Source organism: Mauremys mutica, chromosome 12, assembly GCF_020497125.1.
Source record: "Mauremys mutica isolate MM-2020 ecotype Southern chromosome 12, ASM2049712v1, whole genome shotgun sequence".
Taxonomy (NCBI): domain Eukaryota; kingdom Metazoa; phylum Chordata; order Testudines; family Geoemydidae; genus Mauremys; species Mauremys mutica.
Genome location: NC_059083.1, coordinates 42,706,169 through 42,718,846, shown reverse-complemented (window position 1 = coordinate 42,718,846; position 12,678 = coordinate 42,706,169). Strand labels below are relative to the sequence as shown.

The window sequence follows — 12,678 nt, the reverse complement described above, 5'->3', positions numbered from 1 at the left end:
GCTTCCTCTCCCTGAATGCCAATGTGGTCCAGCAGCTCGGCATTGCTCCCAGTGGGGGAATCGCCTGGTGCATGAAGCAGGCATGGCCACCTGGAAAGAAGCATGCAGTGGTCTCAGTGCATCACCGAGCAAACAGAAAGGGGACTTTCAAATTTCCAAAGGAATATATGGGGTGGGGATGATGGTTGGTCACCTGAGGGCAGGGCAATAGAGTTCAAACTGATGACCAGAGAGGTGAGAACAGGCATTGTGAGACACCTCCCAGAGGCAAATCGTAGCATTGTAATTGCCATGATGTCTGCACTGGCACTGCAGCACTGTAGCCCCAGTGCAGAAAGCTATACGCCTCTCGTCAGGGTGGGTTTTTTAAAGAGTGCTACAATAGTGCAGTTTATGTGCACTAAGTGGCTTGGCGGTGTGTACACCTCGGGAGTTACAGCGCAGAGAGCTGCTTTACTGCGCAAAAACTTGCCAGTGTAGATGGGGCTTTAGTTTCTGCTTCAGAGCATGTTCCTTGTTGCTTTATTCTAGGCTGCTGGATGCCTGTCTCCTGCCTAAGCCCCAGAATTACTCACAAACTAGGGACAATGGGCGGGAGAATGCTGATCTTGCTTGTGTGGCTCAGAGCCTGCCTATTTGATCAGATCTCATTCAGAATCTCGTCAGGAGGAGGAAGACATGGTGTCACCTCACCCTTTGTAACTTCTGGCCTAGTGGTCAGTGCACTCACATAGGAAGTGGGAGACCCTAGCTCAATTACCCCATCAAAGAAGGAGAAAGGCCTTGAACAGGGACCTCCCACATCGTAGGGGCTAACCAGTGGCCTAAACGTTCTAAGATGGGCAACATCCTCCTCCTCTGACCATTGTGTGTGGAATTAGGCTTTGGAGGTGCCTGAGCCACCTTACTCCAGGAGATGGGTTCCTATTCGTAGATCGCTAGGCAGAACTTGCATCTACCTGCAGTTGGGAATTCGGTACCATGTGTTGCTTAGGACACATGCCTAAGCTAGCCAATGGGAGATGCCAATAGAGCATCTCCCTGCCTAACATGCCAGTTTTTGTGGCTCACACGCTAAGGTGCGTATCTCTTCCCATTCATTGTACAAGGAGCCTAAGTGCCTAACTCAGGCTTTGTGGATCACAGAGTTAATCCTGTGACTTTCTAGGTACTTAAAAGTTAGGCTTTGTGACAATCAAAATCACAGCACCTAAATGCCTTGATTAATGTAGCCACTAGGCCTTTTCCTCACTGCTGAAAAAGGTATTTTTTCTTTCCTTTTTTTTTTTTTTTTTTTAAACCTTGGGGTAACTAAGGTGCAGGAGCTATTCTGAGAAAAGAACACAGTGAGGACAAGGCACTTCTGTTTTAACAGTGAGGAAAAGGCCAGAGAAAATGTTTCTAATGCAAGACCAGAGGGCAATGGCCTTTGATGTGTGTGCCAAAGTACAGAAACTTTGTGCTGAAAAGGTGTTTAATATGTGTAACAGTGACAATGGGGCAAAGTCTGAATAAGGAGCAATGGGAGATATTCTGCCCAATAGCTTATGTTTAAAAGGTATTCATAAGTATTTCCAATGCTGTTTACAACGCTTCACAATTCTGTCAGTGTCCTGTGTCCATTAAATGTTTATTTACTACAGAAACTGTGTGGCCTGTGTGATGCTAGCAGACCAGGTGCCAGCTCATGCCAAGGCCCCTAGGCCTCACTGAACATTGATAAATGCATGGTTGGAAACCAGTCTGGCTCACCTGTGTGCTAGTGTTGTTAAAATAGGAATTAGATTTATAGAGATGTGTTCAGTATTTGGACTTTATGAAATGCTTGTCAGTTGCTGCCTGCATTAATCTCACTTAGAATACCTGCATCCTATCTTATAGGGCAGGGATCAGCAACGTTTGGCATGTGGCCCACCAGGGTAAGCCCCCTGGCAGGCCGGGCCAGCTTGTTTACTTGCCGCGTCTGCAGGTTTGGCCGATCACGGCTCCCACTAGCCGTGGTTCGCTGCTCCAGGCCAATGGGGGCTGCGGGAAGTGGCGCAGGACGAGGGATGTGCTGGCTGCAGCTTCCTGCACCCCAACAACCCCAGCCCACTCCCCCAGCCCCCTGCCCTGACTCCTGCATCCTCCACACATACCCACCCCCACCCTGACCACCAAATGGGAGCTCCTGCACCCCCTCCACATTCCCACCTGCACCCCTTGCACCAAATGGGAGCTGCCCCAGGTAAGCGCTTCACACCCTAACCTCCTGCCCCAACCCTGAGCCCCCTCCCTCACCCTAACTCCCTCCCAGACCTAGCACCCCCAGTCCTGAGCCCCCTTCCACACCCTAAGTCCTGGCCAGACCCCACACCCCAACTTGTTTTTTTATAAAGCACTCTTATCCAAAGCACTTTACAATAGTTAGCTAACAGTACAAACAATATTTGGAAAGATCTTTAAGTGGTACTGTAGGGAGGATTTGTTGGGGTTCATCCCTCTCCGGGGAACCACACTGCCTGCCTTAGTCCTTGCACTGGCCCCCGGGGAATCAGTCAGGCCACTGGAGTCCTGGCTCAAGCCATTCAGCAGGGGCTGAGGGCACACAGGTAGCAGATAACAAGCCCAGGCCCTTAGTCAGGGCGGGGCAGTAAGGAGTCACACCTCAGGTCCACAGGCAGGGGCTGAGCAAACACTGGTAAATAGCACACCCAGTCTTCAGGCTTCAAACCACTTGGGAGGGGGGAAAACTGCCACCCATGGGGAGGGGGGAACACAGGCTCTCCCACTCCACTGCGGCCCAGTCCGGGGCCCTAGCAGCCACCAAAGGTCTGCTGCTATGTCAGTGGGGATCCTGGCCACAACACACTGACATGGGTTCTGGCAGTATTGCAGCCAGACTTGGGTCAGCTGCCCCCAGGCTACTTTCCAACTCCCCCTCTGGAGGTACCTGGGTCAAGGTGGAGTCCTCAGGGGGGTCAATCACCATTGGATCCTCAGCGTAGCTGGTGAGGGGTAAGCTCAGCAACTCTCCCACAGGCTGATCCATGTCAAGTATCAGCCAGTTGGGCCAATCTTCAAGTCCCTAGCTGGAGCTGGGCTGAAGATATCTAGTCTCTCCAGAGTGAGCTCTGGGGTTGGGCTCTTATACTTCCTGTCCAGCATGTGACCCTCTGTGGGGGCAGGTTTGGAGTGCTCTGGCTGGTGCTCTCCCTCTCTGGGCTGCTGCTGGCTGGCTGGTGCTCCTTCTCCTGGGAATGTTGCTGCTGAGAGGGGGGGCATTTCCGGCCTGCTCCCCCTCTGGTGGGAGAAGCAAGGACCCACCATCACCTATGGATCCCTCCTGCCTGGCCAGCTGACTGCTGCTCCTGCTGTGGAGGAGGAAGAAGACGAGGATTCCTACTAAGGGACATTGTGGAGGGGGTTTGTTCACAACCTGAGTGACTTTTACCATCTCTGCTCCTGGGGTGGTGGTGACTCCTATTCCTGTTGAGGGGAGCAAGAGGGAGAGGTGCGGAGCCCTCCCCCTTGCCCATCTGCTCCCCCCCACACCACCCCCAACCCCCCTCCCCCACTCCACATACCACCTGGACCTGCTCTTTGCCCCTCAATGTGGCTGTTTGTTCTCCCCTTTTTACCACCTGGGACTGTATGCAGCAGTGAGCAGCATGGACTGAGTTGCACAAGCACACATGAGTGCATGTGCCTCCCCGCCTTGGACTTACCCTACCCCACAGCTGCATTTGGCTGGTGGGGCCCCCTCCCTGCTGTGCCCCCCAGTACCCCTGTGTTAGTTTGCCCCTCCGGCCCTGCAGCCTGCCCTGCCCACCACTTGCTTTGACCCTTTGGGAGTTTCCCTTTCTGTTAGTTTAATTGCCCTGACTCAGTGTTTGTTAGTTTGCCTGCTCCACCCCAGCCCTTCAGTGTTTGTTACCTGCCCTGCCCCAAACCTTGGGCTTTGGTTTGGTTGCCTGCCCTACCCTTGCATTTGTAGTTGCCTCCTGTGATTTGCCTGGCCCCTTTTTTCCCCTGTCTTCCCTCTCTCCCCCCAGTTCAGTCCCTCTTACCTGTGCGCCCATGCCCCCTCCATAAGTGCTTGTGCTCCCTTTCAGTTGCCCCCCCCAACACTGTTCACAGCCTTCCCAATGATATTGTAGTTCTTCCCCTACCCAGTATCCCTACCCAGTACCTGTGCCACCATTTCGCCCCTACATCCCTCACCGCTGGCGCCCTCCTTCCCTGCCTGCAGCCTAGCGGGGAGGAGTGGTTGCTTCTTCCCTTTCCCCCAGTCCCCCCTGTAGTCTCCTGCCCACCTATACCCTCTTTCCCTGAACACAGCCTAGCAGGGAGGAGTGGTTAGTGGCCACTGCCCCTCCACGCGCCACTCCAACATCCGCCCCAACCGCCACCTCTGGTACCATCCCTGGTGGCTGGGGCCCCTTCCCCTTGCTGACCAGGAGGCACGGTGCCCGCTGCCTCCTGGTGCCCGCCTTGCCCCATGTTAAAACATATGTGCGGGCGCTGGCGAGGGTGGTGGGGCCCACAGCCATTGTGGCGGCCTCTGAAATGTATGGTAAAGTTGTGTTCTTCCTGGCGTCAGAGGCCACCACTCAGGAGGTGGTGGAAAGGGGCCTGGTGGTGCGGGGGGGTGTGTGTTTGTCCCCCTAGAACTCCTGGAGGACCTGGGTGTAGGGGTGGTGTTAACTTCCATCCCACCCTTCCTTCCCAACACTGCCCTGTCACCTGCCCTCTCCACCCTGGGGAAGCCCATTTCTGTCATCCCGCTGGGCTGTAAGGACCCCGCCCTCCATCACATCTTGTTCTTCTGCCGGCAGGTCCAGATCCAACTACTGACGGTGGTGTGTGATGGAGTGGCACTCGAAGGGTCCTTCCTGGTGCCCTACCAGGGGGCCCACTACCGGGTCCATTATATGATGGGGGAGGCTGGGTGCTTCTTCTGCCAGGTGATGGGGCACATCCAGAGGTACTGCCCCTTGGCCCGGCATGGAGGGGCATCCGGTACCGCCAAGACCCGGGAGGGCGCTGGCTCTGTCATTGCCGGCGACTCTGGTGGCCCGGCTACCGCTGCTGCCACCCCTCCTCCTTCTGCCGTAGCCCCTGCTCGGACCACGGGGACAGCCGAGTGGGCAGGCCTTGCCTCCATCGGTTGCAGTTCGGCGGGACCCATGGAGGAGAGGGTGGCGAGACTCCTGCTGGCCAAGGGAGAGGGCCTTCCCCAGGGGGAGGTTTCCCTTCCTCCCGCTGTCCCGCCTTTGCCACCCTGAGCCCCGGAACCATCGCCCTTCCCCCTGTCCCTGCTGACCGGCCCTCCACTTCCACTTCCATCTTGGAGGGCTGAGTGCTCATCTGGGGGAAGTGTGGTGCCCACAAATCTCGAGCTTGATCCCTTCCCTCTGATGAGGAGAGAGAGGAGCCCCCCCCCCCAAGATGCTGCAGGGAGCTGCGGCTGCTAATCCTTCTGCTGCGCCCCTGAACGGAGCCCAACAGGAGGCGCTGGCCATGGGAAGCCATGGCAGCGGACGGAGGCTATCCTGCCCCCCTTGTCGAGTTCCCCCCGAGGAGGCCTCTGCAGGAGTTCCCCTGGCCCCTGCGACATCTGTGCCCCCGCCACCGCTGATGCTGGGGCAACTGTTTCCCGAGTCGCTCGCGGGGAGCAGTCTGGGGTCACGGGGACTGATTTTACATCCATATTTGAGGAGATCAAGGCCCTGGGTGGGTCTGACCCCAGTTACCCAGGGGGAGGACGACCCACCCCCAGCGGGCCTCAATCTGGGCGGCGGCTTAGCCCCACTGCCCCCTCCTTCTCCCTGCCCTCACCCCAAGCTATTGCCCCCGCTCTTGTCCTTGGGGCGCCCCTAACCCAACCTATCAGCCTGGCTGTGGATGTGAGGCCACTGAGCCCCTCGGGGCGTTGGTTGATGCTGAGCGTCTGGGCCCTGAGCCTGTGGGCACACCCTCTACCACCCAGAGGGAGCAGTTAGCCTCCCTTCCAGAGCAGGGCCCTGCTGACAACTCCACCATGCCTGACGCCATGGCTGCAGGTGACGCGCTTCTTGCAACTCCCATGCCCAGCATTGGCGAAGGCCCCCCTCCTGCCCCCGTCCCCTTGACCCTGAATCCTGGTCGAGAGGAGCCACACCCCAGCAGCTTGGCTCCTGGGGATTATAGATCTATCTCTGTCCCCGTTCCCATTCCAATCCCTGCCCCTGATCCTGTTCCTGTCTCCTCTCCTGCCCCAGTCCCGACTCCCGTTTCAGTTCCTGCCCCTGATCCCGCCTCTGCCCCCATTCCTGCGCCCGAAGCATCGCCTGTCCCTCTCCCCTCCACCTCCCATTCTATTGCTGCACCCAAGGTTGTCTCGTTCCTGCTACCCACAGACAACCTTCAGGGGGTGGTTTTCGTGTCTCCCCTTCTAAATACTGAAGGGGCTGCACTATTCCCTCCGCCGCCCCCTTCCTTGCCGGGGATGGGGATGGGCTGCCCAGTGCAGCAGTGCTGGGGCTCAGCCCCTTTTTTGCCCATCTTTGCAGGCCGCGAGGATCTCTCAGGGGCCCCACCAGAGGACGGCAGTGGATTGGCTGAAGGATGAGCTGCACTGCTTCCTAACGGACACCCGTGGCTCGAACGGCAAGGTGCAGCTCGCCCTCCAGCGCTGGGGGGGGGACTTCCATCATGTCCTCTGGGCCATGAAGGCCCTTTTGGGGGAGGAAGAGGGACCGGGAGGCAGAACATTGCGTCCTACCGGTGGGCCTGTAAGTTCTGTGACTCCCTCTTGACCTTTGGGGTCGAGACTGGGCTGTTGCGGGGCCCACTGGAGCCCGTCAATCGCCCTGCCTGTGAGGATCCACCCCAGCCCTCACTATGACAGTTACCACCTTTGCGTCATTAAACACCCGGGGCTGTAGGGTGGGTCTTCGCAGGAGCCAGGTGCTCTCCTTCCTTCGGGAGGGGCGGTTACTTTGTGATCTTCCTGCAGGATACCCACACAGCTCCAGCTGTCGAGACTAGCTGGCAGCTGGAGTCGGGGGATGGGGTTTATTTCAGCCACCTCAGCATCCATTTGGCTAGGGTGGCCACCCTGTTCTCCCCCGAGCTATGGCCTCAGGTGCTGGGGGTGGCCGAGGTCATGCCAGGCCGCCTGCTGCACATCCAGGCCTGTGTGGAGGGGCTGATCTTAAACATAGTCAATGTTTATGCCCCAAACACAGGCCCAGAACAAGAGTGTTTTTTCCGGCAGGCGTCGGCCTTCCTCGGCACCCTGGATCCTCACGAGTGCCTAGTCCTGGGCGGGAACTTCAAGACCACTCCTGAGGACTGGGACCGCTCAAGAACCAAGAGGTCCCAGGCCACCGTGGGTATCCTCAGGGAGATTGTGGACCATCACGCCCTGGTGGACGTCTGGCGCGACCATCACCCGGACGACGATACCACCTTCACCTATGTCCGAGTGGAGGACAATCGGTCGTGCCACTCCCGGTTGATCCGAATTTATTTATCACGTTTCCATCTGGCACAGGCCCATGCCTCCGGCATCCGGCTGGCCCCGTTCACAGATCACCATTTGGTGACTGTGATGGCCTCTGTCAGTTCAGAGAGGTGGGGCTGGCCTATTGGCATTTTAATAACAGCTTGCTGGAGGACATGGGCTTTGTGGTGTCCTTCTGGGAATTCTGGCTGGCCTGGCGGGGGCAGCGGCATGTCTTTCCCTTGGCATGGTGGCGGTGGGATGTGGGGAAGGTGTGCATGCAGCTCTTCTGCCAAGATTACACCTCTGGTGCCAGCTGGCAGAGGGACATGCGGTGATAGGGCAGTTGGAGCGGGAGGTCTTAGAGCTAGAGAGGAGTGTGGCCAGGGGGCAGGGTGTGAGGAAGTGGCTCTCTGGAGGTGTGTCGAGGGCTGCTGGCCAGTTGGGGGGGGGGGGTTTCTTGAGGGGCAATGGGGGAGGTCCAAGTGTTGGGATGCTGGGCGTGGGGGTGGGTCTGAATGGGCTGCTGTGTAGTTGTGGTGGTGGGCTGTGGGGAAGTGCATTGGACAGTAGTGGTGTGGCTGTGTGTGGGGGTGCTGGGCAGGGGTGATGGTGTGCAGGCCACTGTGCATTTGTGGTGGGGGGGTCTGTGTGTGGGGCTCCTGGGCATAGCAGTTCCTGGGCATAGGGAGTTGGGGCTGTGTTGCGCAGCATGGGCCTACCCCTGGGGGGAAGGGGCACGTTGGCAGCACAAGGCTGGGCAGGCCAGTGTGTGTCTGTCAACTGCCAGTACAGTGCCCTTGCACTGGGTTGGGTGAAGTGGGGCCGGCCCCACCATGCTATGCCCCATTGCCCCTGGCTGGCCTCTTGCTCTGGGGACCAACCTCCCCATGCCATGCTCCTTTGCCTGCATGGGAGGCCACAAATATGTTTGGGGCCGGGCCCACAAAAGGTTAATGTGGCCCTGGACATCAGACAAGCTATTGTGGAACATTGTGGACAAAAGACTCAGTTGATGGCATAAGCAATCAGTTTGAACTGTGGGGGAAGGCAATAACAATGCCTGGCCACAAGGAAATTTATCTCTATGCTGCTTGGAGGGGTGAGGGCTGGGTGGGGAGATGTTTTAGGCACAAAGTGAGGGAGTTGCAGCTGCTCAGATTGGGCTAGTCCTAAAGGATGTACAGAGCTTGCTTATCATAGAAGCTTCTATTGCCTTTTGAAACTTATGATTGTAACTCGTTTGTGTGTGTATGTACATTTGCCTGCTTCAATTTTTTAAATAACTCTCATTTCCTTCTCTTAACCAATACATCAGTTAATTTATTATAGGATTGGTTTCTTACAAGTGTTGTCTTTGGTTTGAGCTCTGATGCGCAGTTGACCTGGGGTAAATGACTGGTCCTTTGGGATTGGGAGAAACCAGAATATTATTATGATTTGGACCATCTATCACAAAGGTAGGCTTGCGTGGGTGGCAAGATTTATAGTCCATTAGGGGATTGTCTATAACTCCATGGTAAAGCTGTTACACAGTGCTTGAGGAGTTCACACTTGATACTTGGTTGGTGAAATCTAATTGTAGAACACAAAGCCAGTTTGTGGTTTGTGCCCTGATTTGTGACAGTCAGTCCTCAGGTCAGTATTCATGTTCCTGAGCTACTCCTGACAGCCTAATCTACAATGGAAAGAGACTAATAAAGAAACAAGACCTTCATTCAGGAGGTTACATACCATAGTCCTGCAGTTTAACTCTGTAGAATGCTTTTCCAAATAATTTCTTTGTGTCCAAATTTAAAACAGAGATTACACAATGGTAGCAATTTGCGACAGAGATGAATTCTTGTGTCATAATTTGCTACATTGGGACCAAAGGATGGTGAAAGATGTCGGCAAGCAGAAAATTGTGACAGGTGCACCCCTATTAATCACAATTTGTTACCTCTGGACCAGAGGATGGGGAAAAGTGGGGTAGCAAACTGTGACAGGCATACCTCTCTCTGTCATAACGGGTGACCTCTGCAGGGGTGAAAGTAACTGAGGATACTTACCCGTATGGGGGGAAGGCTCTGGCCCTCGGAAGGGGCAGGGCCTTGGCCAGAAGGGGCGGGGCTGGGGGGTCAGCATCCCCCAGCCAGCCTTTGGCCCGTGCCATCTGGGGCTCCCATGTTGATTTAAAGGGCCCGGAGCAGGGCCGGCTCCAGTGTTTTTGCCGCCCCAAGCGGTGGGGGGGAGGGAGGGGGAAAAAGCCGCGATCGGCAGCAATTAGGAGGCAGGTCCTTCCCTCCAAGAGGGACCAAGCGACCCGCCGCCAAATTGCCACCAAAGAGCTGGATGTGCTGCTCCTTTCCGTTGGCCGCCCCAAGCACCTGCTTGCTGCGCTGGTGCCTGGAGCTGGCCCTGGCCCAGAGCTCCGGACACTGCTGCTGCAGAAGCGGCAGCAGCATCTGAAGCCCTGGGCCCTTCTAAATTGCCAGCCCCAGGGCAGCTGCTCCCTTTGCCCCTCCCCCACCCGTCAGTGGCCGGGGGGGTGGGGTGGGGGAAGGGGCAGGGACATTAAAGCGCTGCAGGGTCCTTTGCCGCAGCAGTGCTTTAACGTTGCTGTGCCCCCCCCGTGCCGTCGGCGGCCCTGCCAATGGGGCCGGCGGGGGGGGAGAGCACACCAACTTTAAAGTGCTGCCACGGCAAAGGACCATCCTTGAAGCGCTGCCACAGCTTTAATGTAGCTGCCCCTTCCCCTCCCCCACCATCGGTGGCCCTGCCAGTACAGACCCTACTGGCAGGGACCCTGACAGGGGAGGAAAAAGGGGCAGGGACATTAAAGCACTGCCATGGCAGTGCTTTAATGTGGGCTGGGTATGGGCTGGTGCGGGTTCTTACTGGTATGGAGTACCAGCCCGTACCAGCTCACTTTCACCCCTGGACCAGGAATTGGGAAAGATAAAGGATAGGGAAAGGTTATGGTAGCAAATTGTGATGAAACAGGCCGGGCTATCAGAATTTACTATCATCGCCTGAAGATGAGGAGGAAAACAGTGACAGGTGTGCCCCTATCCATCACAATTTGTTACCCCTGCACCAGGAATGAAGAAAGGTAAAAGAACCAAACTGTGATTAGCATATGCCAATTCATCACAGCTAGCCACATCTGAATCAGGATAAAGAAAGGTCTGGACAACAAGCAGGGGTGAGGGATTCTTCCTTAAGTGGTGAGACCAGGAGGCCCTGCTCCTTCTGTGGCCCCTCACCTGCCCCTCCTCTTCCCCCTGAGGCCCTGCCCCCTGATGAAGATGGAAGCCAGAGTTGGGCCAGGCAGCCTGGGCCCCTCCACCTGCCAGGTGGGGGGCCCAAGAGCAGCCCATAGCCCATGTCCCATATCCAGGGCAGGTGCAAGGCAATGGTAAGAGCCACCCGGGCAGCTGTTGGGAGCCATGGACCCTCCATCTGCCCTGGCCAGGAGGCCCGAGGGGTAGGGACATAGGCCGGGGCTGCTCTCGGGGCCCCCCCACCCTGGGGAGGTGGAGGATCTGTGGCTCTCCACAGCTGCCTGGGCTCCCTGGGCCTCTCTTATCCAGGCAGGGCTCTAGCTTCTGGCCTGGCCATGGGGCCGGGCCTCAGGGGAAAGATATGGGGTAGGAGAAAGAGATGGGTCTGTGGAGGAAAGTGGACAGGACAGGCCCATTCACTTTCAAAAGTGGGAGGGCCATGGCCCTTTGGCCCCTCTGTTCTGGTGCCCTAAAGGGGATGGGCAAAAATAGAGGTAGCAAATTGTGACAGACATATCCCGTATCCATGAAAAATTTCTACCCCTGAACGAGGAGACAGGGAAAGGTAGAGGATGGGGAAAGGTGAGAGGTAGATGTCCCCATCCATCAGAATTTACCAGCCCTGGACCAAAGGATGGAGAAAGGCACAGGTGGGAAAACTATGACAGATCAACCCCATCCATCACAGTTTGTTACCCCTGGACCAGAAAGTGGGGAAAGGTGAGAGGTACCAAATTGTGGTGGGAATGCCTCCATCCATCACAACTTACTGCCCTGGGACTATAGGATGGGGAAAGGCAGAAGCAGCACATTTTGACAAGGCAGCAAAAGGGAGAATACACAGATGTTAATAACTGTTACCAGCGGCAAATCCTGCAGGCAATGTTACACTGGCAGGGTGAGGAGCAGCAAGTAGCCCTGAGGGGAAAGGGAGGAGAACTGGAGGGTTTTTTCCTACAGCCCAGTGATGGGTTAATTTGACTGCAAATAACCAGAGGTCGGACATAGCACTGACAACTCCATGATCTGAACTACAGGAGCAGACCTTGCAGCTCAGCCCAGGAGTGCACCCGGTCTCGCTAGGACCCAGGAGGCGCTGGGCGGAGCGATTCCCGGGGTCACTCAGCCTGGCAGCAGGAAGTGAATTGCTGTCTCTGCAGTGACTCTGTCGCGGTGAAACCCACGTCCCTAGCAAGACCCCGGGGCCTCGGCTGCTGCCGCTGGGGACCCAGAGCCCTGGCTGCAGGCGGGGAAGGAACATTCCCGCTGCTCCCCCAGAGACTCTCCCCGTGCAGAGACCCCAGCCTGTCCCGCCCCCCCTTACTGGGACCCAGAGCCCTGCTCCCAGGCAGAGCCCCGCGTGGAGAGACGGTGAGACCTGCCCCCCTCCCCCCGGAGCGCTGCTCCCGGGGCAGCCTGTCTGCAGGGGCAGGGGGATGCCCCAGGCTGCTCCCAGCTGGGCTGGCCGCGATTCCCTGCGTTGGGCAGAGGAAAGATGGCTGCCAGCTCCCATGGTTTGCAGGGAGTGGGAGGGATTGGACAGTAACATGTGAGGAGCCAGAAGGGGGCTGAAGAGGGGCAGGGGGCCCTGAGAGCCAGAGGGAATTGAGGGGGAACAGGGATGTGTGAGGGGGCAGAAGGGGGTGAACAGGGATGTAGGGGGGGGGATGGGGATGTGGGGCTGCAGAAGGGAGGCTGAGGGAATACACAGGAATCGGGGCAGGGGGAGAATTCTGGGGCTCAGGGGTACGGAGCTAGAATAGAGGGAAACTCTGAGTAGGGAGATAAAGGGAAGGAAATGGGGGATTGTGGGGAGGCATGAGAGCAAGCAGAGACTGTCTGGGGAAGGGAGAGCTAGAGGGTAGGGGAAGGGAGAGGGATGGTGAAAGATACAATGGCAGCTCCCCCACCCAGCAGCCAGTGGGGAATCTTTTTTCCTAGATA

General features: G+C 57.0%; 1 protein-coding gene across 1 annotated transcript in view; it reads left to right on the top strand.

Annotated features, from left to right (window-relative positions):
* Nucleotides 1-1,050: 1,050 nt before the first annotated feature.
* LOC123346801 overlaps nt 1,051-12,678 on the top strand; it is a 17,837-nt gene continuing 6,209 nt past the window's right edge. Inside the window, exons 1-5 of the mRNA XM_044984259.1 lie at nt 1,051-1,079; nt 4,440-4,620; nt 4,818-4,966; nt 6,494-6,635; nt 7,241-7,724. Coding sequence (XP_044840194.1) covers nt 1,051-1,079; nt 4,440-4,620; nt 4,818-4,966; nt 6,494-6,635; nt 7,241-7,724 — 985 coding nt within the window. The remainder of the gene's footprint in view (nt 1,080-4,439; nt 4,621-4,817; nt 4,967-6,493; nt 6,636-7,240; nt 7,725-12,678) is intronic.